This window comes from Eucyclogobius newberryi, unplaced genomic scaffold (genome assembly GCF_026437365.1).
Source record: "Eucyclogobius newberryi isolate DKJ021-1_F unplaced genomic scaffold, fEucNew1.0.hap1 SCAF_12, whole genome shotgun sequence".
Classification (NCBI taxonomy): Eukaryota; Metazoa; Chordata; class Actinopteri; order Gobiiformes; family Gobiidae; genus Eucyclogobius; species Eucyclogobius newberryi.
In genome coordinates this window covers 580,472-607,500 of record NW_027315746.1, presented here as the reverse complement: position 1 = coordinate 607,500, position 27,029 = coordinate 580,472, and the positions used below count along the sequence as shown (strand labels likewise).

At 54.6% G+C, this 27,029-nt stretch overlaps 1 protein-coding gene across 2 annotated transcripts; it reads left to right on the top strand.

The window, feature by feature from the left end:
- The first annotated feature begins 915 nt into the window (after positions 1–915).
- LOC140355887 (kinesin-1 heavy chain) lies at positions 916–25,632 on the top strand. Of its 2 annotated transcripts, none has more exons than XM_072440529.1 (26): positions 916–1,200; positions 8,220–8,307; positions 8,687–8,760; positions 8,859–8,963; positions 9,102–9,150; positions 9,325–9,380; positions 9,490–9,577; positions 9,738–9,862; positions 9,995–10,099; positions 13,886–14,031; positions 14,109–14,257; positions 14,693–14,880; positions 15,223–15,291; positions 15,455–15,661; positions 16,364–16,507; positions 16,929–17,117; positions 17,565–17,682; positions 17,833–17,894; positions 18,123–18,232; positions 18,479–18,580; positions 22,708–22,768; positions 22,846–22,917; positions 24,179–24,283; positions 24,395–24,611; positions 25,044–25,173; positions 25,341–25,632. In XM_072440529.1, the coding sequence occupies exons 1-26, from the start codon at positions 1,075–1,077 to the stop codon at positions 25,342–25,344; spliced, it is 2,889 nt and encodes a 962-aa protein (XP_072296630.1). In that variant the 5' UTR covers positions 916–1,074; the 3' UTR covers positions 25,345–25,632. The 2 variants fall into 2 exon arrangements, with proteins under 2 accessions (XP_072296630.1, XP_072296631.1); XM_072440530.1 differs by having other exon boundaries at positions 920–1,200; positions 17,833–17,888; positions 25,341–25,629.
- The last annotated feature ends 1,397 nt before the right edge of the window (positions 25,633–27,029 follow it).

Here is a 27,029-nt window from a genome sequence, read left to right as displayed (position 1 = left end):
TCATTTGGCCAGATTTTTGTTTCAGTCTGTAACCATAGCAACCAGTCTGTAACCATAGCAACCAGTCTGTAACCATAGCAACCAGACTAACCAAGAGCCAGACTCCACATCAATGACACAACAGTTCTGACCTGACACAATAAGACCATAAAACATCTTTATTTAGTCCAACCATGTGTCGCACACTGATGACATCACACTGATGACATCACACTGATGACATCACACTGATGACATCACACTGATGACCACACGTGACTGAGCTGGATCGTGTGTCAGATGCCCTCCCGGCGCTGAGGTTTCCTGGACGATCTGGGGTTTTGTTTGGACTGGTTTGGCAGCCACGCCCTTCAGTTTGAGAGAAACGGGACACAAAGGACCAGGACACAAAGGACCAGGACACAAAGGACCAGGACACAAAGGACCAGGACACAAAGGACCAGGACACAAAGGACCAGGACACAAAGGACCAGGACACAAAGGACCAGGACACAAAGGACCAGGACACAAAGGACCAGGGCCAGAGTCTGTTCCATTAAAAGAAGAGGATGAACTCAAACATCAGACCCCAGCGTGTTTGTGTCAAGTGTTTGTCACGTGACATTTTTGTTTTCACAAAGTATTATTTCTGTTCAAGATGAAAATATGAACATTAAAAATGGAAATACCAAAGAATAAACTTCAGATCAGGACAAAACACTTTATCATTATTATTATTATTACTACATTAAATATGTGCGTGAATAAACTTGACAGAAAACGTTGATTTGACAAAGTCTTGTTGTTATTGACTATTACTGTTTACGTCGGTGACGTCACGCAGCGGTGACGCAGCGGTGCGCAGGGGCGGGGCGCGCAGTAGTGACGTCATGTGATCGGGAGCCGCTGATCGCCGCTGTCATGGCCTCCGCTCGGACCCCGCAGTAAACGCACCAGAACCGAGCCAGAACCCGCGGCCCCCGGACCTTTACCCGCCTGGGCTCCCGTGCGTCCCCCTGACCGCCCCCCGGGGACCCTCCTGCCGCCGCCGGAGCTCGTTCTGCCGCCGCTGCGCTCCGTGAACCGCGGGAGAAGATGGCGGACCCGGCGGAGTGCACCATCAAAGTGATGTGCCGCTTCAGGCCGCTCAACAGCTCCGAGGTCACGCGCGGGGACAAGTACATCCCCAAGTTCCAGGGCGAGGACACGGTGGTGATCGCGGTGAGTGCTCCCGGTGCGGCTCCCGGTGCTGCGCCCGGTGCGGCGGGGCTCCGGGGCCCGCGGCCGGAGGACGCCATTTGTCCCGAGCGTCTTTAGCGGCCGCGAGCCCGAGGAACGCTAGAGGGCGCTGCAGTCTGCTGCCGCGGCGGCCATTTTGAGACTGTAAGAGGGAAAGTGAGAGGCCAAGAAGGGCCTTTTAGACCTTTAGTTTACTCTTTATGGATGAAGTCAGTTATTCAGGATTGATCTAAGTTTGACCTCATCGATGACCTCATCGATGACCTTTGTTAAGGCTGGAGCGTGTGTCAGTTCAGTGTCTCTAAAGCTGTGACGTTTGTGTTTGAGGTTCCGATGGTGAAAACATGAGGCCTGAGGGCCAACATAATAGGTTAGAGGGCTGCATTTGGCCCTTGGGCCATAGTTTGGACACTCTTGGTTTAAATGAACATATTTTGGCTTATTATGTCCTAATTATGCAGAGAACTGGACCTGTCTGTGTCCCACGAGCTCATTGTTCTGTTACGCCACCATCACTGATACAAAGGAGGAAATACTTCAAGTACATGTAGTACATGTAGTACATGTACTACATGTACTACATGTACTACATGTAGTACATGTACTACATGTAGTACATGTAGTACATGTACTACATGTACTACATGTACTACATGTAGTACATGTACTACATGTATTACATGGATGTTAGATAAAGTATTATACATAAAGTCAGATCACTGCAGTCTAGATTGCCTCAGTCACAACATGGCGCTGGCCCTGACCGTGGTGTCGTTCTCTAGCTTTTATTACATCATGTTAGCAACTTTAGCATTAGCAACGGCTAAATGAGGCTAAACACACGAACCAGCCCCGAGCACCGGGGCCTTTAACGCCCCAGCGGCCGCAGACACCGCGCCCTCCCGGGGCTCCTCCAGCCCCTGTCCCCGGCTCCTGTCCCCGGCCCCTGTCAGTCAGACCCACTGCCCCGCTTTGTGCTCGGACATCCGCGGTCCACACCCCGCCACACCCCGGGCCCGTGCGCGTCTGTCCCGGGCTCAGCGGCGTCAGCACAAACGGAGCCACAGCTGCTCCGTGAGATGATCCCGGGATGAGGCGTGTCCCGCGTGTGAACAGCTGAATGTGCACGAGCGGTTTAGGGAAGGGCATCTGGCAGAAACACGCCTTTAGGCGCTGCAGGTGCTGTGGTCCTCCCTGATGGAGCTGTGTCCTCCCTGATGGAGCTGTGGTCCTCCCTGATGGAGCTGTGGTCCTCCCTGATGGAGCTGTGTCCTCCCTGATGGAGCTGTGTCCTCCCTGATGGAGCTGTGTCCTCCCTGATGGAGCTGTGTCCTCCCTGATGGAGCTGTGTCCTCCCTGATGGAGCTGTGTCCTCCCTGGTGGAGTTGGTGGAGCTGTGGTCCTCCCTGGTGGAGCTGGTGGAGCTGTGGTCCTCCCTGGTGGAGTTGGTGGAGCTGTGGTCCTCCCTGGTGGAGCTGGTGGAGCTGTGGTCCTCCCTGATGGAGCTGTGTCCTCCCTGATGGAGCTGTGTCCTCCCTGATGGAGCTGTGGTCCTCCCTGGTGGAGCTGTGGTCCTCCCTGGTGGAGCTGGTGGAGCTGTGGTCCTCCCTGATGGAGCTGTGTCCTCCCTGATGGAGCTGTGGTCCTCCCTGGTGGAGCTGGTGGAGCTGTGGTCCTCCCTGGTGGAGCTGGTGGAGCTGTGGTCCTCCCTGGTGGAGCTGGTGGAGCTGTGGTCCTCCCTGATGGAGCTGTGTCCTCCCTGATGGAGCTGTGTCCTCCCTGATGGAGCTGTGGTCCTCCCTGATGGAGCTGTGTCCTCCCTGATGGAGCTGTGGTCCTCCCTGATGGAGCTGTGGTCCTCCCTGATGGAGCTGTGGTCCTCCCTGATGGAGCTGTGTCCTCCCTGATGGAGCTGTGTCCTCCCTGGTGGAGCTGGTGGAGCTGTGGTCCTCCCTGGTGGAGCTGTGGTCCTCCCTGATGGAGCTGTGTCCTCCCTGATGGAGCTGTGGTCCTCCCTGGTGGAGCTGGTGGAGCTGTGGTCCTCCCTGGTGGAGCTGGTGGAGCTGTGGTCCTCCCTGGTGGAGCTGGTGGAGCTGTGGTCCTCCCTGATGGAGCTGTGTCCTCCCTGATGGAGCTGTGTCCTCCCTGATGGAGCTGTGTCCTCCCTGATGGAGCTGTGGTCCTCCCTGATGGAGCTGTGTCCTCCCTGATGGAGCTGTGGTCCTCCCTGATGGAGCTGTGGTCCTCCCTGATGGAGCTGTGTCCTCCCTGGTGGAGCTGGTGGAGCTGTGGTCCTCCCTGGTGGAGCTGGTGGAGCTGTGGTCCTCCCTGGTGGAGCTGTGGTCCTCCCTGGTGGAGCTGGTGGAGCTGTGGTCCTCCCTGGTGGAGCTGTGGTCCTCCCTGGTGGAGCTGGTGGAGCTGTGGTCCTCCCTGGTGGAGCTGTGGTCCTCCCTGGTGGAGCTGGTGGAGCTGTGGTCCTCCCTGGTGGAGCTGTGGTCCTCCCTGGTGGAGCTGTGGTCCTCCCTGGTGGAGCTGTGGTCCTCCCTGGTGGAGCTGGTGGAGCTGTGGTCCTCCCTGGTGGAGCTGGTGGAGCTGTGGTCCTCCCTGGTGGAGCTGGTGGAGCTGTGGTCCTCCCTGGTGGAGCTGGTGGAGCTGTGGTCCTCCCTGGTGGAGCTGTGGTCCTCCCTGGTGGAGCTGTGGTCCTCCCTGGTGGAGCTGGTGGAGCTGTGGTCCTCCCTGGTGGAGCTGGTGGAGCTGTGGTCCTCCCTGGTGGAGCTGTGGTCCTCCCTGGTGGAGCTGTGGTCCTCCCTGGTGGAGCTGGTGGAGCTGTGGTCCTCCCTGGTGGAGCTGGTGGAGCTGTGTCCTCCCTGATGGAGCTGTGTCCTCCCTGGTGGAGCTGGTGGAGCTGTGGTCCTCCCCTCCTGGATTACTTTAGATGTTCATGTTTCAGATGCAGAAGTTAAAGCTTCTGGACATGTTTAAACTTTATTACAAATATCATTAAAACCATCAACACATTCTTATCATGATCACAAATGTTTCACTCTGTGACCTCTCTGTGACCTCTCTGTGACCTCTCTGTGACCTCTCTGTGACCTCTCTGTGACCTCTTCACGTGTTCAGGTCAGATGTTTTGGTTAAACATTGGTCAGAGTCGCTGGGGCTGGACTTTGGTCTCGTAAAAGATCTGCTCCTCTAGTGTCTTTGAGCTCCAGACGAAGCTCCTGCAGGAGGGACACCCGGTCCTGTGAGGGACACTGTGAGGGACACTGTGAGGGACACCCGGACCTGTGAGGGACACCCGGTCCTGTGAGGGACACTGTGAGGGACACCCGGTCCTGTGAGGGACACTGTGAGGGACACTGTGAGGGACACCCGGACCTGTGAGGGACACCCGGTCCTGTGAGGGACACTGTGAGGGACACCCGGTCCTGTGAGGGACACTGTGAGGGACACCCGGTCCTGTGAGGGACACTGTGAGGGACACCCGGTCCTGTGAGGGACACTGTGAGGGACACCCGGTCCTGTGAGGGACACTGTGAGGGACACCCGGACCTGTGAGGGACACCCGGACCTGTGAGGGACACCCGGTCCTGTGAGGGACACTGTGAGGGACACTGTGAGGGACACCCGGTCCTGTGAGGGACACCCGGTCCTGTGAGGGACACTGTGAGGGACACCCGGTCCTGTGAGGGACAGCCGGACCTGTGAGGGACACCCGGTCCTGTGAGGGACACCCGGTCCTGTGAGGGACACTGAGGGACACTGTGAGGGACACTGAGGGACACTGTGAGGGACATTGAGGGACACCCGGACCTGTGAGGGACACCCGGACCTGTGAGGGACACTGTGAGGGACACCCGGACCTGTGAGGGAGACTGTGAGGGACACCCGGACCTGTGAGGGACACTGTGAGGGACACCCGGTCCTGTGAGGGACACCCGGTCCTGTGAGGGACACTGTGAGGGACACCCGGACCTGTGAGGGACACCCGGACCTGTGAGGGACACCCGGTCCTGTGAGGGACACTGTGAGGGACACTGTGAGGGACACCCGGTCCTGTGAGGGACACCCGGTCCTGTGAGGGACACTGTGAGGGACACCCGGTCCTGTGAGGGACAGCCGGTCCTGTGAGGGACACCCGGTCCTGTGAGGGACACCCGGACCTGTGAGGGACACTGTGAGGGACACTGAGGGACACTGTGAGGGACACTGAGGGACACCCGGACCTGTGAGGGACACCCGGACCTGTGAGGGAGACTGTGAGGGACACCCGGACCTGTGAGGGAGACTGTGAGGGACACCCGGTCCTGTGAGGGACACCCGGTCCTGTGAGGGACACCCGGACCTGTGAGGGACACTGTGAGGGACACCCGGACCTGTGAGGGAGACTGAGGGACTGAGGGACACTGTGAGGGACACCCGGACACTGTGAGGGACACCCGGACCTGTGAGGGACACCCGGACCTGTGAGGGAGACTGTGAGGGACACCCGGACCTCTGAGGGACACTGCGGGACACTGAGGGACACTGTGAGGGACACTGAGGGACACCCGGACCTGTGAGGGACACCCGGACCTGTGAGGGACACTGAGGGACACTGTGAGGGACACTGAGGGACACCCGGACCTGTGAGGGACACCCGGACCTGTGAGGGACACCCGGACCTGTGAGCTTAAAGGTGGTATGGACGATTTTTCAGCGATTTGAGAACGCCGGCGGAAGTGCACATGCCACTCCCCCGTGCACATGCCACTCCCCCGTGCACATGCCACTCCCCCGTGCACATGCCACTCCCCCGTGCACATGCCCCTCCCCCGTGCACATGCCACTCCCCCGTGCACATGCCACTCCCCCGTGCACATGCCACTCCCCCGTGCTCATGCCACTCCCCCGTGCACATGCCACTCCCCCGTGCTCATGCCACTCCCCCGTGCACATGCCACTCCCCCGTGCTCATGCCACTCCCCCGTGCACATGCCACTCCCCCGTGTGGACTGATACAACACACACGTGCGTTTGTTTATTAGCGCGACAGATCTCATCACATCTCTCGTCTCCCGTAGATTTCTGTCACTTCTGCGTCAGCTCGAAATGTCTTTCTCCGTCTTCATTTTGCCCCGTACACTGAGGGAACTATATTATGATAGATCCATGCGCTTAGGCACGCGGAAACGTGGGGACGAGCCTGACGCGGCTGCAGGTGAGCGACAGGTGCGTTTTATGATTGACACGTGGCAGGACAAATGATTTATCCACGACACCAGGAAATATGATAAAACATGTGCTGAAAAAAATCGTCCATTCCACCTTTAACATACAGAGAACATGCAGCGCTTTCATGTCTTCTTCTACAGTGTGTCAAACGCCTGCACTTCCTGTCAGAGTGCCCCCCCGGTGGCCGTTAGCCAGTAAAAATCGATAAATAAACAGGGGTCTGAAGCGTGGGAAAAAAATGTATTTTAAAAAGTCAAAATGAGAGTAAATACTGAAAGATCATCACCTGCAGCAGTTCTCCTGCAGGAGGCGCCGCCTACTGGATCTGCTCAATCCAAGTGGACACTTTTCTTTGGACAGGAAGTGGACATCTGTATCTAAACTGACCGTGTGTTACAACGTGTTCTGAAATATAGTCTAATATCCCCCTCTGCAGGCCGCTGAGCAGCACTGCAGGAAGCTTGGGTCTTCTTCTCCTGCAGCTGCTCAGTCTGTGGGCGTGTTCATGCTCCGCCCCCTAACATGAGCTCTAACTGAGCATGTGCAGAGTAGAAGCTCTAACTGCGCATGTGCAGAGCAGAAGCTCTAACTGAGCATGTGCAGAGCAGAAGCTCTAACTGAGCATGTGCAGAGCAGAAGCTCTAACTGAGCATGTGCAGAGCAGAAGCTCTAACTGAGCATGTGCAGAGCAGAAGCTCTAACTGAGCATGTGCAGAGCAGAAGCTCCAGGCTTTGTTCACGTTTGTAATGATCAGACGTTTGTTAGAAACGGGCAGTGTTTTAATAACAGTTTGTTTTGAGTTGATCAGTTACAACTCAATAGGTCGAGCATTTGTCCTTCACGTGGGACATCGGGGTTTGAGTCTGACTCATGTCTCAAACTAATGTTCTAGTTCCTCCTGAAGGAACGTCCTCTATAACACGTGTCTCAAACTCTAATGTTCTAGTTCCTCCTGAAGGAACGTCCTCTATAACACGTGTCTCAAACTAATGTTCTAGTTCCTCCTGAAGGAACGTCCTCTATAACACGTGTCTCAAACTAATGTTCTAGTTCCTCCTGAAGGAACGTCCTCTATAACACGTGTCTCAAACTAATGTTCTAGTTCCTCCTGAAGGAACGTCCTCTATAACACGTGTCTCAAACTAATGTTCTAGTTCCTCCTGAAGGAACGTCCTCTATAACACGTGTCTCAAACTAATGTTCTAGTTCCTCCTGAAGGAACGTCCTCTATAACACGTGTCTCAAACTCTAATGTTCTAGTTCCTCCTGAAGGAACGTCCTCTATAACACGTGTCTCAAACTCTAATGTTCTAGTTCCTCCTGAAGGAACGTCCTCTATAACACGTGTCTCAAACTAATGTTCTAGTTCCTCCTGAAGGAACGTCCTCTATAACACGTGTCTCAAACTAATGTTCTAGTTCCTCCTGAAGGAACGTCCTCTATAACACGTGTCTCAAACTCTAATGTTCTAGTTCCTCCTGAAGGAACGTCCTCTATAACACGTGTCTCAAACTCTAATGTTCTAGTTCCTCCTGAAGGAACGTCCTCTATAACACGTGTCTCAAACTAATGTTCTAGTTCCTCCTGAAGGAACGTCCTCTATAACACGTGTCTCAAACTCTAATGTTCTAGTTCCTCCTGAAGGAACGTCCTCTATAACACGTGTCTCAAACTAATGTTCTAGTTCCTCCTGAAGGAACGTCCTCTATAACACGTGTCTCAAACTCTAATGTTCTAGTTCCTCCTGAAGGAACGTCCTCTATAACACGTGTCTCTCTCTCAGGGGAAACCGTACATGTTTGACAGAGTGTTCCAGTCCAGCACCTCACAAGAGCAAGTGTACGACGCCTGCGCCCAGAAGATCGTCAAGGGTACGTCCACCAATTATACACTTTATCTTCCGTGTGTCGCTCACTTTAGCCTGTTAGCCGCTCACTTTAGCCTCTGTTAGCCGCTCACTTTAGCCTCTGTTAGCCGCTCACTTTAGCCTCTGTTAGCCGCTCACTTTAGCCTCTGTTAGCCGCTCACTTTAGCCTCTGTTAGCCGCTCACTTTAGCCTCTGTTAGCCGCTCACTTTAGCCTCTGTTAGCCGCTCACTTTAGCCTCTGTTAGCCGCTCACTTTAGCCTCTGTTAGCCGCTCACTTTAGCCTCTGTTAGCCGCTCACTTTAGCCTCCACGTGCCACAGTCACACTTTGTTTACATATAGAGGGTCCCGCCCCTGGCCTCTGATTGGCTGTTTGTGTTTCAGATGTGTTGGAGGGCTACAATGGAACCATCTTCGCTTACGGACAAACTTCTTCTGGAAAAACACACACTATGGAGGTAAAGCCCATTATACAGAGGGTAAATGTAGCAGGGGGTAAGTGCAGCAGCAGGGGGTAAGTGCTCCTCCTCAGAGTTCACACTCGTGTTGTTTCCAGGGAAACCTGCACGACACAGACGCCATGGGCATCATCCCTCGCATCGTCCAGGACATCTTCAACTACATCTACTCCATGGACGAGAACCTGGAGTTCCACATCAAGGTCCAGAACATTTAACTCTGGGGGGTTTAACTCTGTGGGGTTTAACTCTGTGGGGTTTAACTCTGGGGGGTTTAACTCTGGGGGGTTTAACTCTGGGGGGTTTAACTCTGGGGGGTTTAAAACTTTCTGTTTTTGCAGGTGTCGTATTTTGAAATCTATTTGGACAAGATTCGAGATCTTCTGGACGGTGAGAGAATCCCTGAATTCTATATTTCACACACTTCACAACAACAACAACAACAACAACAACAACAACAAAAAACACCTCCAGCCGCTTCCTCAAACTACTGCTGTAGAAGTGGATGTAGTGCTCCTCGTGCCCAGATCAGGCTCGTAAACTCTTGTGTTTCTTCTGTTTCAGTGTCCAAAACAAACCTGTCGGTTCACGAGGACAAGAACCGCGTTCCCTACGTCAAGGTGAGACGTGAATCCATAAATCCATGAATCACTAGATGCATTTACAGCTGATCAGGTGGCAGAATGTTCCGCAGTGTTTTAAAGCTGGTTTCTGCTGCTTCTGTTTCAGGGCTGCACTGAGCGCTTCGTGTGTAGTCCTGATGAGGTCATGGACACCATCGACGAGGGCAAGTCCAACCGCCACGTCGCCGTCACAAGTAAGGAAGAGGACTAGCGTATGGTTAGGTATAAACCAGGTATAAACCGGGTATAAACCGGGTCTAAAGCAGGAATACACTGGGACTACACCGGGTCTAAAGCGGGTTTAAACCGGGTCTATCACGGGACTTAACAGATGCTGATGTTTCTTTTCCGCAGACATGAACGAGCACAGCTCCAGGAGCCACAGTATTTTCCTGATCAACGTCAAACAGGAAAACACTCAGACAGAACAGAAGCTCAGCGGAAAACTCTACCTGGTCGACCTGGCCGGGAGCGAGAAGGTACGACTGAGGGCTAAAGCTGAGCTAAAGCGGAGCTAAACCTGACCTAAACCTGACCTAAACCTGACCTAAACCTGACCTAAACCTGACCTAAACCTGACCTAAGGATTGTACGTTTGACTTTGTTTTAAGGTGAGTAAAACCGGAGCTGAAGGAGCCGTTCTGGACGAGGCCAAAAACATCAACAAGTCTCTGTCGTCTCTGGGAAACGTCATCTCTGCTCTGGCCGAAGGAACGGTGAGTTTCTCTTGTGTTCTTTAGTCCCGGTTTAGGCCTGGTTTAGGCCTGGTTTAGACCCGGTTTAGGCCTGGTTTAGACCCGGTTTAGGCCTGGTTTAGACCCGGTTTAGGCCTGGTTTAGACCTGGTTTAGGCCTGGTTTAGACCTGGTTTAGACCTGGTTTAGACCTGGTTTAGTCCTGGTTTAGACCCGGTTTAGACCCGGTTTAGGCCCGGTTTAGGCCTGGTTTAGACCTGGTTTAGACCCGGTTTAGGCCTGGTTTAGACCTGGTTTAGGCCTGGTTTAGACCGGGTCAGAGTGTCTGTAGAATGACAGGACTGAACCTGAGGTGGTGTTGTTTTAATTTCACACTTTGTCACATAAAAACAGATAAACTGAGATAAACGTGGCTGAGGTTTGTTCTCGTGGTCGACGTGAGGCTCTGAGTCTGAGCTGAACACACCTCTGAGACAGGAACCACACACAAGCACATGCTTAACACACCATCAGGTCCAAACGGATCAGAACCAGGACCAAGACCAGGACCAAGACCAGGACCAAGACCAGGACCAAGACCAGGACCAAGACCAGGACCAAGACCAGGACCAAGACCAGGACCAAGACCAGGACCAAGACCAGAAGTTTCTCTAGAGCTCAAGCTAATCTGCCCTGACAAGTGTACGTTTCTCTCCGTAGGCCTACATGTTCTTCACAGTTGTTTCCCGTCGTAGGCCTACGTGTTTTTCACAGTTGTGTGTTTCTCTGTAGGCCTACGTGTTCTTCACAGTTGTGTGTTTCTCTGTAGGCCTACGTGTTCTTCACAGTTGTGTGTTTCTCTGTAGGCCTACGTGTTCTTCACAGTTGTGTGTTTCTCTGTAGGCCTACATGTTCTTCACAGTTGTGCGTTTCTCTGTAGGCCTACATGTAGGCTATTGGCATGAGGCCATATCTGCCCCGGGAGTTCTCACATGTGATTTTGATCGCAGTCTATGTGGCCCCGTCTGCCAATGCTGAAGATGCTTGTGAAGCACTGCTCTCCTGCACTTGTAGGCTGCAAACACAGCATCCACAGGCTCTCTTCCTCATCTCTGGTGACTTTAACCACGCTTCTCCCTCTTCTGTTCTACCAACATACACCCAGTATGTTACCTGCCCCACCAGAGACAATAGAACATTGGACTTGTTTTTTGCCAACACCAAGGAGGCTTATTCTTCTTCCCTCCTCCCTCCCCTGGGCAGCTCGGACCACAACCTTGTACATCTGAGGCCTGTGTATGAACCCATCGTGCGCAGGCAGCCTGTGGTGTCCCGTGAGGTGAGGATGTGGTCTGCTGAGAGCGAGGAGGCTCTGAGGGACTGCTTCAGCACCACTGTCTGGACTGAGCTTTATGACCCACATGGGGAGGACATCAACACCATCACAGAGTGCATCACGGACTACATCAACTTCTGTTTTGAGAACATTGTTCCCTCCCGGACAAGCCATGGATTAACCGTGAACTGAAGGCTCTGCTGAAGGAGAAGAAGAGAGCCTTCAGGTCAGGGAACAAGGAGGAGCTGAGGACCGTGCAGAAGGAGCTGAGGAGGGAGATCAGGCAGGCTGAGGCCGGCTACAAGAGGAGGATGGAGGAGCAGCTGCAGCAAAAGAACATTCAGGGAGTGTGGAGGAGCCTGAAAACCATCTCGGGCTTCAAAATCCCCCCTGTCCAGACAGAGGGGGATCTACAGTGGGTGAATGATTTAAATGCTCACTTCTTGAGGTTTGATCGGTCACCCGCCCCTCCCCCTGCACAGCTGCATCTCCCTCTTCCACAGCTGGACAATGCCCTGCATCTGTTCCTCTTCGCTTATCTGCACCGGACCATCAGCTCCCCACTTCGCCTGGACTCACCCATCCCCCCAGCACACGGTCCCCCTGCCAACCACTGACTGTCACAGCAGCACAGGTGAGGAGTGAGCTGAAGAGGATTAAAGTGAGGAAGGCAGCAGGACCTGATGGCATCAGCCCCAGGCTCCTTAAGTCCTGCAGATGAACTGTGTGGAGTTAGGGAGCATGTCTTCAACATGAGCCTGAAGCTGAGGGTGGTACCACAGGTCTGAAGACCTCCTGTCTGGTGCCTGTGCCTAAGACACCGCGCCCCAAAGACCTCAACAGCTTCAGGCCGGTGGCTCTCACGTCCCACCTGATGAAGACACTGGAGCTGGTCCTGGACCACCTCCGCTCCACCGTGAGCTCAGCCATGGACCCGCTGCAGTTTGCATATCGGTCTGGCATCGGAGTGGAGGACGCCGTCATCTCCCTGCTGCACCGCTCTCTCTCTCACCTGGAAAAGCCTGGCAGCTCTGTGAGGATTCTGTTCTTCGATCTTTCCAGCGCCTTCAACACCATCCAGCCGCTGCTCCTGAGGGACAAGCTGGAGACGGCTGGTGTGGAGTATGACCTGGCAGAGTGGATCCTGGACTACCTCACAGACCGACCCTAGTTTGTGAGAGCCCGGAACTGTGTGTCTGACACTCGGACCTGCAGTGTGGGGGCGCCCCAGGGCACTGTCCTCGCGCCCTTTCTCTTCACCCTTTACACTGCAGACTTCAGACATGACACGGACAGCTGTGTCCTGCAGAAGTTCTCTGACGACTCTGCCATCATCGGACTCATCACGGACGACGATGACGCGGAGTACAGAGGACTGGCGCAGGACTTTGTGGACTTGTGTCAGCGGAACCACCTCCTCATCAACGCGGGGAAGACCAAGGAGATGGTGGTGGATTTCCGCAAACGCCACCCCACTGCCCCCTCACCAGTGAACATCCAGGGACGGGACATTGAGAGAGTGACTCATACAAGTACCTGGGTGTTCATCTGAACCACAAACTGGACTGGACTCATAACACAGACGCACTGTACAGGAAGAGCCAGAGTCGGCTCTACCTCCTGAGGAGACTCAGGTCTTTTGGAGTGACAGGGCCACTCCTGAAGACCTTCTATGACTCTGTGGTGGCATCAGCTCCTGTATGGTGTGGCCTGCTGGAGCAGCAGCATCACAGAGAGGGAGAGGAGGAGGCTGGACAGAGTCATCAAGAAGTCCAGCTCCGTCCTGGGCTGTGCTCTGGACTCGGTGCAGGAGGAGGGGGACAGAAGGGTCCTGGCTAAACTCACATCTATGCTGGACCATGAGTGTCACCCCCTGCAGGACACTCTGTCCCCTGCAGGACACTCTGTCCCCTTTAGGACACTCTGTCCGCTCTGGAGAGCAGCTTCAGTGAGAGACTGATCCACCCTTGATGTGTGAAGGAAAGGTTCTGTAGGTCTTTCCTTCCTGCTGCTGTCAGACTTTATAACAAAAACTGTTAGTACTGAACACTCGCAATACTGACCTAACCTAATACTGATGTGCAATTCTGTCATATGTGCAATTGCTGTTGGAATTCATGTGCAATTCATGTGCAATTACTGTGAAATCTATATGCTGTCGTGACACATATTCATGTGCAATTACTGTCATGATCACATGACATGGTATTTATGTATTTATTTGTCTATGGGAGTTTTTATTTATTTATAGGAGATCTTCTACTGAAAGTGTTTTTCAGACTTCCTATAAGTGATCTGTTCTTCTGTATCTACCTCTGTATCTACCTGCGTTGCACCAATGAAATTTCCCCATGTGGGACAATAAAGGAATATCTTATCTTATCTTATGTTCTTCACAGTTGTGCATTTCTCTGTAGGCCTACGTGTTCTTCACCGTTGTGCGTTTCTCTGTAGGCCTACATGTTCTTCACAGTAGTGTGTTTCTTTCCGTAGGCCTACATCCCGTACAGAGACAGTAAAATGACTCGGATCCTTCAGGATTCTCTGGGAGGAAACTGTCGCACGACCATCGTCATCTGCTGCTCGCCTTCGTCCTACAACGAGTGCGAGACCAAGTCCACGCTCATGTTCGGACAGAGGTCAGGGCGTGTCCAGAAGAGAAAACGCGCCACGCCATCACTTTATGTCAACATTTGGTGTACTTTTTGTTCAAAAGAGCAAAGACGATCAAGAACACGGTGACTGTGAACGTGGAGCTGACGGCCGAGCAGTGGAAGCAGAAGTATGAGCGAGAGAAGGAGAAGAACAAGACCCTGAGGAACACTGTCACGTGGCTGGAGAACGAGCTCAACCGCTGGAGAAACGGTGAGTCCTACCAAGTCCGAGGAACGGTGAGTCCTACCAAGTCTGAGGAACGGTGAGTCCTACCAAGTCCGAGGAACGGTGAGTCCTACCAAGTCCGAGGAACTGTGAGTCCTACCAAGTCTGAGGAACTGTGAGTCCTACCAAGTCCGAGGAACGGTGAGTCCTACCAAGTCCGAGGAACGGTGAGTCCTACCAAGTCCGAGGAACGGTGAGTCCTACCAAGTCCGAGGAACGGTGAGTCCTACCAAGTCCGAGGAACGGTGAGTCCTACCAAGTCCGAGGAACGGTGAGTCCTACCAAGTCTGAGGAACAAGCTCAAACCGCTGGAGGAACGGTGAGTCCATCTACATCTTGAGCGAGGTGTTTCTGACCAGGCTCAGATCTGGCTCAGAGTCCAGGTTCTTCTGTCGTCCTCACAGCGTCTCATGGTTTCAGGGGAGAACGTGCCGCTGGAGGAGCAGTTTGACAAAGAGAAGGCCAAAGAGGAGGTTCTGGCTCTGGACAACATCATGAACGAGAAGGCCGCGTCGACGCCCAACATACCAGGAGTCCGACTCACCGACGTGGAGAAGGACAAGTGTGAGGCCGAGCTCGCCAAGCTGTACAAGCAGCTGGACGACAAGGTCAGGCTAACAGGCTAACGTGACGGGCTAGCAGGCTAACGTGACGGGCTAGCAGGCTAACGTGACGGGCTAGCAGGCTAACGTGACGGGCTAGCAGGCTAACGTGACGGGCTAGCAGGCTAACGTGACGGGCTAGCAGGCTAACGTGACGGGCTAGCAGGCTAACATGAAGGGCAGAGTTAACTGTTAACGGGCTAACACATCACGGGCTAAAGCATCACCACGGGCTAAAGCATCACCACGGGCTAAAGCATCACCACGGGCTAAAGCATCACCACGGGCTAAAGCATCACCACGGGCTAAAGCATCACCACGGGCTAACTCTACGGTGTGTCTGTGCAGGACGAGGAGATCAACCAGCAGAGCCAGCTCGCAGAGAAGCTCAAGCAGCAGATGTTGGACCAGGAAGAGGTGAGATCTTCACTCCTCCTCCTAACGCTCAGGCCACGCCCTCAAAGACACGCCACGGACGATATGGATTCATTTGTATTCATTTGGCTTTGCGAGCCGGATTGAAACATCTAGGGTCTTCTGTGTTAAGCCTTTCTAACCTCGGTCTCTGTTCTCTCCTTAGCTCTTGGGGTCTTCTCGCAGGGACCACGAGAACCTCCAGGCCGAGCTGAACCGCCTTCAGGCCGAGAACGAGGCGTCGAAGGAGGAGGTGAAGGAGGTTCTTCAGGCTCTGGAGGAACTCGCCGTCAACTACGACCAGAAGAGTCAAGAAGTGGAGGACAAGACCAAGGAGTTTGAGCTGGTCAGCGAAGAGCTCAGCCAGAAGTCTGTGAGTACTACTACTGCTACTGCTGCTGCTGCTGCTGCTGCTGCTGCTGCTGCTGCTGCTGCTGCTGCTGCTACTGCTACTACTGCTACTACTGCTACTACTGCTACTACTGCTACTACTGCTACTACTGCTACTACTGCTACTACTGCTACTACTGCTACTACTGCTACTACTAACTACTTGCTACTGCTACTGCTGCTACTGCTACTACTGCTACTACTGCTACTGCTACTACTGCTACAACTACTACTACTTACTATTCAACTTGTTTTGACTTTGTTCGGCTGGATTGAGTGTTTTCGTGTCATCGCGATGTGCCCTGGCTCCGACCCCCCCCGGCCCCCCTGCGCCCCCCCGGCCGGCGCCGTACCGCGTTTACACAAAGGAGGAACTGCGGAGAACAGTCGTCTTACCCGGAGATCGTCACGTTATCCCGGCTTTTTTTAGAGATTTTTATAAGAGATCTTCTACTGAGAGTGTTTTTCAAACTTCCTCTAAGTTATTTGTTCTTTTCTTCTGTATCTTCCTCTGTATCTACCTGCGTTGCATCAATGGAATTTCCCCATGTGGGACAATAAAGGATTATCTTATCTTACTTCCTCTGCGGTCGCTCAGACATGACTCTGTGTCCCGTGCGGTCGCTCAGACATGACTCTGTGTCCCGTGCGGTCGCTCAGACATGACTCTGTTTCTTCTGTGCAGTCGATTCTGTCGTCGCTGGACTCGGAGCTGCAGAAACTGAAGGAAATGTCGAACCATCAGAAGAAGCGAGTCACAGAGATGATGTCGTCGCTGCTCAAAGACCTGGCTGAGATCGGCATCGCAGTGGGAAGCAACGACATCAAGGTCTGTGCCACGCCTTGTGTGCCACGCCTTGTGTGCCACGCCTTGTGTGCCACGCCTTGTGTGCCACGCCTTGTGTGCCACGCCTTGTGTGCCACGCCTTGTGTGCCACGCCTTGTGTGCCACGCCTTGTGTGCCACGCCTTGTGTGCCACGCCTTGTGTCCTCTTCATGGTTCTGACCCCTCCTCCTCATGTTCTGACCCCTCCTCCTCATGCTCTGACCCCTCCTCCTCATGCTCTGACCCCTCCTCCTCATGTTCTGACCCCTCCTCCTCATGCTCTGACCCCTCCTCCTCATGTTCTGACCCCTCCTCCTCATGTTCTGACCCCTCCTCCTCATGTTCTGACCCCTCCTCCTCATGTTCTGACCCCTCCTCCTCATGCTCTGACCCCCCCTCCTCATGTTCTGACCTCTCTCCTCAGCACGATGGGGGCAGTGGCCTCATAGACGAGGAGTTCACGGTGGCTCGTCTCTACATCAGTAAGATGAAGTCAGAGGTCAAGTCGATGGCCAAACGCTGCAAACAGCTGGAGAGCACTCAGTCTGAGAGCAACAAGAAGATGGACGAGAACGAGAAGGAGCTGGCCGCCTGTCAGCTGAGGATCTCCCAGGTCAGGACCGGGGCGGGGTGTAGACGGGGGGCGGGGTGTAGACGGGGGGCGGGGTGTAGACGGGGGGCGGGGTGTAGACGGGGGGCGGGGTGTAGACGGGGGGCGGGGTGTAGACGGGGGGCGGGGTGTAGACGCGGGGCGGGGTGTAGACGCGGGGCGTAGACCCGGGGGGACGGGGCGTAGACCCGGGGGGACGGGGCGTAGACGCGGGGGGACAGGGCGTAGACGGGGACAGACCTGGGGGGACGGGGCGTAGCCCTGGGGGGACAGACCCGGGGGGACAGACCGGGGGGACGGGGCGTAGACCCGGGGGGACAGACCCGGGGGGACAGACCGGGGGAACGGGGGGACGGGGCATAGACCCGGGGGGACAACAGACCTGGGGGGACGGGGCGTAGACCCGGGGGGACGCTGTAGTTCTCTCTTTGACTCTGGCTTGTCCTTCAGCACGAGGCGAAGATCAAGTCCCTGACAGAATATCTGCAGAACGTGGAGCAGAAGAAGCGTCAGCTGGAGGAGAACGTGGACGCTCTGAACGAGGAGCTGGTCAAACTCAACGCTCAGGGTAAAAGAGCTGCAGCGACGTGTGCAACACTCTGACCCCTGACTCCTGACCTCTGACTCCTGACCTCTGACTCCTGACCTCTGACTCCTGACCTCTGACTCCTGACCTCTGACTCCTGACCTCTGACCCCTGACCTCTTTTCCTCAACAGAGAAAGTTCACGCCATGGAGAAGGAGAACGAGATCCAGACGGCCAATGAAGTCAAGGTCTTTGTGAGCGCCAAACACTTCTCTGAGATGTTTGTGTGAGACGTTTGTGTGAGACGTTTGTGTGAGACGTTTGTGTGAGACGTTTGTGTGAGACGTTTGTGTGAGACGTTTGTGTGAGATGTTTGAGACGTTTGTGTGAGACGTTTGAGACGTTTGTGTGAGACGTTTGTGTGAGACGTTTGTGTGAGATGTTTGTGCGAGACGTTTGAGACGTTTGTGCTCCTTTCTCAGGCGGCTGTGGAGAAGCAGATCCACTCTCACAGAGAAGCTCATCACAAACAGATCAGCAGCCTGAGGGACGAGCTGGACCACAAGGAGAAGCTCATCACGGAGCTGCAGGAGTGAGTCAAAGCAGTCTGCCCCCTGCTGGCCACACCCACACACTGCACCTGACCTCACTGCCCCCTGCTGGCCACATCCACACACTGCACCTGACCTCACTGCCCCCTGCTGGCCACATCCACACACTGCACCTGACCTCACTGCCCCCTGCTGGCCACACCCACACACTGCACCTGACCTCACTGCCCCCTGCTGGCCACACCCACACACTGCACCTGACCTCACGCTCTTCTTCTGTCTTCCAGCCTGAACCAGAAGATCATGCTGGAGCAGGAGCGCCTGAAGGTGGAGCACGAGAAGCTCAAGTCCACGGACCAGGAGAAGAGCCGCAAACTGCACGAGCTCACGTACGCCACCTTTGGACCGCCGCAAATGCAACACAACTGCACGATTTTAATGCCAAACTACACATGCTCATATTCTGTACGAGAAGATCTAGAAACCGTTCCCTTTTCACTTCGGCTCGTTTAAACTTGATAGAACTAAATCTTTGAGATGGAAGACAAGGTTACAAGAAATAAGAAGTTTAAACCATTCATATCTTTAACACCTTTAACCCGGTGGAACACGGGGGAGAAACGACAGAGAGGACCAGGCTTCCAGTTCACACACTGGACAGTCCACCACTCTGAGCGCTCTGCCCGTCTCCTCCGTCCACCTTCCTTTAGACCACACCCTAGTTACACATTAACCAGCCCCTAAGTATACAGGTCACATACAGGTCACATACAGGTCACATACAGGTCACATACAGGTCACATACAGGTCACATACAGGTCACATACAGGTCACACACAGGTCACATACAGGTCACATACAGGTCACTGGTCCAGGTCACACACAGGTCACATACAGGTCACACACAGGTCACACACAGGTCACACACAGGTCACACACAGGTCACATACAGGTCACACACAGGTCACATACAGGTCACACACAGGTCACACACAGGTCACACACAGGTCACACACAGGTCACACACAGGTCACACACAGGTCACATACAGGTCACATACAGGTCACATACAGGTCACACACAGGTCACATACAGGTCACATACAGGTCACTGGTCCAGGTCACACACAGGTCACATACAGGTCACATACAGGTCACACACAGGTCACACACAGGTCACACACAGGTCACACACAGGTCACACACAGGTCACACACAGGTCACACACAGGTCACATACAGGTCACACACAGGTCACACACAGGTCACACACAGGTCACATACAGGTCACATACAGGTCACACACAGGTCACATACAGGTCACACACAGGTCACACACAGGTCACACACAGGTCACACACAGGTCACACACAGGTCACAAACAGGTCACAAACAGGTCACATACAGGTCACAAACAGGTCACAAACAGGTCACTGGTCCAGGTCACACACAGGTCACACACAGGTCACATACAGGTCACATACAGGTCACACACAGGTCACACACAGGTCACACACAGGTCACACACAGGTCACATACAGGTCACATACAGGTCACACACAGGTCACACACAGGTCACACACAGGTCACACACAGGTCACTGGTCCAGGTCACACACAGGTCACACACAGGTCACACACAGGTCACACACAGGTCACATACAGGTCACTGGTCCAGGTCACACACAGGTCACACACAGGTCACATACAGGTCACATACAGGTCACACACAGGTCACATACAGGTCACACACAGGTCACACACAGGTCACATACAGGTCACATACAGGTCACACACAGGTCACACACAGGTCACACACAGGTCACATACAGGTCACATACAGGTCACATACAGGTCACATACAGGTCACTGGTCCAGGTCACACACAGGTCACACACAGGTCACACACAGGTCACACACAGGTCACACACAGGTCACATACAGGTCACACACAGGTCACATACAGGTCACACACAGGTCACACACAGGTCACACACAGGTCACACACAGGTCACACACAGGTCACAAACAGGTCACAAACAGGTCACACACAGGTCACACACAGGTCACACACAGGTCACACACAGGTCACACACAGGTCACAAACAGGTCACAAACAGGTCACTGGTCCAGGTCACACACAGGTCACACACAGGTCACATACAGGTCACATACAGGTCACATACAGGTCACACACAGGTCACTGGTCCAGGTCACACACAGGTCACACACAGGTCACACACAGGTCACATACAGGTCACACACAGGTCACACACAGGTCACACACAGGTCACACACAGGTCACACACAGGTCACTGGTCCAGGTCACACACAGGTCACACACAGGTCACACACAGGTCACATACAGGTCACTGGTCCAGGTCACATACAGGTCACACACAGGTCACACACAGGTCACAAACAGGTCACACACAGGTCACATACAGGTCACACCAGGTCACACACAGGTCACACACAGGTCACAAACAGGTCACTGGTCCAGGTCACACACAGGTCACACACAGGTCACATACAGGTCACATACAGGTCACACACAGGTCACATACAGGTCACTGGTCCAGGTCACACACAGGTCACACACAGGTCACACACAGGTCACATACAGGTCACACACAGGTCACATACAGGTCACATACAGGTCACTGGTCCAGATCACACGCAGGTCACACACAGGTCACATACAGGTCACATACAGGTCACAAACAGGTCACAAACAGGTCACATACAGGTCACTGGTCCAGGTCACGCACAGGTCACACACAGGTCACACACAGGTCACACACAGGTCACATACAGGTCACAAACAGGTCACACACAGGTCACACACAGGTCACATACAGGTCACGTCCAGGTCACACGCAGGTCACACACAGGTCACACACAGGTCACACACAGGTCACATACAGGTCACACACAGGTCACACACAGGTCACATACAGGTCACACACAGGTCACACACAGGTCACATACAGGTCACATACAGGTCACATACAGGTCACACACAGGTCACACACAGGTCACATACAGGTCACATACAGGTCACACACAGGTCACATACAGGTCACACACAGGTCACACACAGGTCACACACAGGTCACAAACAGGTCACTGGTCCAGGTCACATACAGGTCACTGGTCCAGGTCACACACAGGTCACACACAGGTCACACACAGGTCACATACAGGTCACATACAGGTCACACACAGGTCACAAACAGGTCACACACAGGTCACATACAGGTCACACACAGGTCACACACAGGTCACAAACAGGTCACTGGTCCAGGTCACACACAGGTCACACACAGGTCACATACAGGTCACTGGTCCAGGTCACACACAGGTCACACACAGGTCACAAACAGGTCACACACAGGTCACACACAGGTCACACACAGGTCACATACAGGTCACGTCCAGGTCACACGCAGGTCACACACAGGTCACATACAGGTCACACACAGGTCACAAACAGGTCACATACAGGTCACATACAGGTCACTGGTCCAGGTCACACACAGGTCACATACAGGTCACACACAGGTCACACACAGGTCACAAACAGGTCACATACAGGTCACTGGTCCAGGTCACATACAGGTCACTGGTCCAGGTCACACGCAGGTCACACACAGGTCACACACAGGTCACACACAGGTCACAAACAGGTCACATACAGGTCACACACAGGTCACACACAGGTCACATACAGGTCACACACAGGTCACATACAGGTCACATACAGGTCACATACAGGTCACTGGTCCAGGTCACACACAGGTCACACACAGGTCACACACAGGTCACACGCAGGTCACACGCAGGTCACATTCAGGTCACACACAGGTCACATACAGGTCACACACAGGTCACACACAGGTCACACACAGGTCACACACAGGTCACACACAGGTCACACACAGGTCACATACAGGTCACATACAGGTCACACGCAGGTCACACGCAGGTCACAAACAGGTCACACGCAGGTCACACGCAGGTCACATTCAGGTCACACACAGGTCACATACAGGTCACACACAGGTCACACACAGGTCACACACAGGTCACACACAGGTCACAAACAGGTCACATACAGGTCACACACAGGTCACACACAGGTCACATACAGGTCACTGGTCCAGGTCACACACAGGTCACATACAGGTCACACACAGGTCACATACAGGTCACTGGTCCAGGTCACACGCAGGTCACAAACAGGTCACATACAGGTCACACGCAGGTCACACACAGGTCACATACTGGTTCGTTAGTCCTGTCGTTGCGAAGCGAGTAAGGTATTTGCTCTGTTCTCGTCTTCCATGAGAAACTGCTCGGTCTGCACAGCTCACACTCTTAGAATCACTTCTTAGACTTTTATCTAAATGTTAAGCGTAATAAACACGATACATTAGTAAGATGAAATGTATAAATCCAACTAAACCCGGCGCTCCCGTCGCTCTGGCTGGTGTAAACTCTTGTTTGTGCGTTTCAGGGTGATGCAGGACCGTCGGGAGCAGGCTCGACAGGACCTCAAGGGGCTGGAGGAGACTGTGGTGAGTGCAGGTCGCAGCCGCCCCGGGGCAGGTCGACGCTGACGTGGCTCTGATCCTGTCGTTTGTGTGCGTTTCAGGCCAAAGAGCTGCAGACTTTACACAACCTGAGGAAGCTGTTTGTGCAGGACCTGGCAACGCGCGTCAAGAAGGTCAGTGTGGAGCGTTGTCATGGAAACGATGCAGAGTCTGAATGTGTAACTGTGTGCACCCGTGTGTAACCCTGTGCACCCGTGTGTAACCCTGTGTACCCGTGTGTACCCGTGTGTAACCCTGTGTACCCGTGTGTAACCCTGTGTACCCGTGTGTAACCCTGTGCACCCGTGTGTAACCCTGTGCACCCGTGTGTAACCCTGTGTGTAACCCTGTGCACCCGTGTGTAACCCTGTGTACCCGTGTGTAACCCTGTGTGTAACCCTGTGTACCCGTGTGTAACCCTGTGCACCCGTGTGTAACCCTGTGCACCCGTGTGTAACCCTGTGTACCCGTGTGTAACCCTGTGCACCCGTGTGTAACCCTGTGTGTACCCGTGTGTAACCCTGTGTGTAACCCTGTGTACCCGTGTGTAACCCTGTGCACCCGTGTGTAACCCTGTGCACCCGTGTGTAACCCTGTGTACCCGTGTGTACCCGTGTGTAACCCTGTGTACCCGTGTGTAACCCTGTGTACCCGTGTGTAACCCTGTGCACCCGTGTGTAACCCTGTGCACCCGTGTGTAACCCCGTGTGTAACCCTGTGTGTAACCCTGTGTACCCGTGTGTAACCCTGTGCACCCGTGTGTAACCCTGTGCACCCGTGTGTAACCCTGTGTACCCGTGTGTAACCCTGTGCACCCGTGTGTAACCCTGTGTGTACCCGTGTGTAACCCTGTGTGTAACCCTGTGTACCCGTGTGTAACCCTGTGCACCCGTGTGTAACCCCGTGTGTAACCCTGTGTGTAACCCTGTGTACCCGTGTGTAACCCTGTGCACCCGTGTGTAACCCTGTGCACCCGTGTGTAACCCTGTGTACCCGTGTGTAACCCTGTGCACCCGTGTGTAACCCTGTGCACCCGTGTGTAACCCTGTGCACCCGTGTGTAACCCTGTGCACCCGTGTGTAACCCTGTGTGTAACCCTGTGCACCCGTGTGTAACCCTGTGCACCCGTGTGTAACCCTGTGCACCCGTGTGTAACCCTGTGTGTACCCGTGTGTAACCCTGTGTGTAACCCTGTGCACCCGTGTGTAACCCTGTGCACCCGTGTGTAACCCTGTGCACCCGTGTGTAACCCTGTGTACCCGTGTGTAACCCTGTGTACCCGTGTGTAACCCTGTGTACCCGTGTGTAACCCCGTGTGTAACCCCGTGTGTAACCCCGTGTGTAACCCCGTGTGTAACCCTGTGTACCCGTGTGTAACCCTGTGTGTACCCGCAGAGCGCGGAGATGGACTCTGACGACACCGGGGGCAGCGCGGCTCAGAAACAGAAGATTTCTTTCCTGGAGAACAATCTGGAGCAGCTCACGAAGGTCCACAAACAGGTCAGAGTTCAACGCCACCTACAGGAGCTCTTCCTTCTGTCAATGTCCATTTCCTGTTACCAAAATAAGAGCATGTGAAAGTGGTGTGTGAAGCCTGCTCTGTCTCTGCAGCTGGTGCGGGATAATGCAGATCTGCGCTGTGAGCTTCCTAAACTGGAGAAGCGTCTGCGAGCGACGGCTGAGCGGGTCAAGGCGCTGGAGTCTGCGCTGAAGGAGGCCAAAGAGAACGCTGCACGAGACCGCAAACGCTACCAACAGGAAGTGGACCGCATCAAGGAGGCCGTGAGGGCCAAGAACATGGCCCGCCGGGGCCACAGCGCGCAGATCGGTGAGACGCACCAGGGCTCAAGAGGGCTCAAGAGTGCTCAAGAGGGTTCAAGAGGGCTCAAGAGTGCTCAAGAGTGCTCAAGAGGGCTCAAGAGGGCTCAAGAGGGTTCAAGAGGGCTCAAGAGTGCTCAAGAGTGCTCAAGAGTGCTCAAGAGGGCTCAAGAGTGCTCAAGAGTGCTCAAGAGTGCTCAAGAGTGCTCAAGAGTGCTCAAGAGTGCTCAAGAGTGCTCAAGAGTGCTCAAGAGTGCTCAAGAGGGCTCAAGAGGGCTCAAGAGGGCTCAAGAGGGCTCAAGAGGGCTCAAGAGTGCTCAAGAGGGGGTGTAAGAGGCAAGAGAGGGTTTAACAGGGTTTAAAGGGGTTGAGGGCTTGAAAGAGGGTTTAAAAGTTGCTGTGGGCGTGGCTGCTCCTCATGCTCGCTCTCTTGTCTCCTCAGCTAAGCCGATCCGCCCGGGGCAGCAGCCCGTGGCGTCGCCCACTCACCCCAACATGAACCGCTCGGCAGGAGGTTTCTACCAGAACAGCCAGAGCGTCTCCATCCGCGGAGGCAGCAAACCAGACAAGAAGTGAGTCACAGCGCCACCTGCAGGTCACTCCATCAGAGGCGGAGGCAGCAAACATTGAATCATCAGACTGAAACTAAAAACAGCACCTGACAATCATAAACTCTAATACCTTAATAATCATAATAATAATCATAATTATAATAATGTGCTTTGTTTTTCTGTTTCAGCTGAAGTTTGGCCGTTCCTGTCGCCCACTGCAGCAAGGCTCCTCCCCCTTTTCCACACTGGCTCCTCCCCCAAATCCATATAAATATCTATAAATAAGAGTCCTCATCTGTACAGCCCTTTCGCTCACTCGCCTCTCGACCTCCGACCCTCGACCCCACAGGCCACGCCCCCGAGCGAGTGTGTAGCTCGACTTCTCGGTTGTATTTTTTATTGTCGCTGGTTCCGCTCCTCCTGAATGTAACGGAGCGTCTGCGCCGGCCCAAACCCCGCCCCCAAAACCCTCATCTGACCGCTCGCCCACGACACACGACCTCATCTGACCGCTCGCCCACGACACACGACCTCATCTGACCGCTCGCCCACGACACACGACCTCATCTGACCGCTCGCCCACGACACACGACCTCATCTGACCGCTCGCCCACGACACACGACCTCATCTGACCGCTCGCCCACGACACACGACCTCATCTGACCGCTCGCCCACGACACACGACCTCATCTGACCGCTCGCCCACGACACACGACCTCATCTGACCGCTCGCCCACGACACACGACCTCATCTGACCGCTCGCCCACGACACACGACCTCATCTGACCGCTCGCCCACGACACACGACCTCATCTGACCGCTCGCCCACGACACACGACCTCATCTGACCGCTCGCCCACGACACACGACCTCATCTGACCGCTCGCCCACGACACACGACCTCATCTGACCGCTCGCCCACGACACACGACCTCATCTGACCGCTCGCCCACGACACACGACCTCATCTGACCGCTCGCCCACGACACACGACCTCATCTGACCGCTCGCCCACGACACACGACCTCATCTGACCGCTCGCCCACGACACACGACCTCATCTGACCGCTCGCCCACGACACACGACCTCATCTGACCGCTCGCCCACGACACACGACCTCATCTGACCGCTCGCCCACGACACACGACCTCATCTGACCGCTCGCCCACGACACACGACCTCATCTGACCGCTCGCCCACGACACACGACCTCATCTGACCGCTCGCCCACGACACACGACCTCATCTGACCGCTCGCCCACGACACACGACCTCATCTGACCGCTCGCCCACGACACACGACCTCATCTGACCGCTCGCCCACGACACACGACCTCATCTGACCGCTCGCCCACGACACACGACCTCATCTGACCGCTCGCCCACGACACACGACCTCATCTGACCGCTCGCCCACGACACACGACCTCATCTGACCGCTCGCCCACGACACACGACCTCATCTGACCGCTCGCCCACGACACCCACACACGACCTGACCTCTGAGGATCGTGCGGTTTCGTGCGGTTTGGGGGCGGGGCAGACACACATTAACCTATAGCGGCTGTACATTTCATCTTTAATAATAATCAGGTGCAGCTCGGGTCGCCGCTCGAGTCGCCGCTCGGGTCGCCGCTCGAGTCGCCGCTCGGGTCGCCGCTCGAGTCGCCGCTCGGGTCGCCGCTCGAGTCGCCGCTCGGGTCGCCGCTCGAGTCGCCGCTCGGGTCGGTGCTTGAGTCCACATCGAGGCTTGAACGTGGGGAAGGAGCAGAAGGTCGGGAAATGTAGATAACGTAACGGTAATTTATTCTTGTCGATTCTGGCGCCGCACGAGCTCGGAGGCCGTCTTGTGCCGGCGGCGCTCGATCTCCGGT

Bases quoted from the DNA above. Each gene is read 5' to 3' on its own strand.
- LOC140355887 (XM_072440529.1), top strand. From the start codon at position 1,075: ATGGCGGACCCGGCGGAGTGCACCATCAAAGTGATGTGCCGCTTCAGG. The intron at 8,761-8,858 runs GTAAAGCCCATT...TGTTGTTTCCAG, and splicing joins GAAAAACACACACTATGGAG to GGAAACCTGCACGACACAGA. The intron at 10,100-13,885 runs GTGAGTTTCTCT...TTCTTTCCGTAG, and splicing joins CTGCTCTGGCCGAAGGAACG to GCCTACATCCCGTACAGAGA.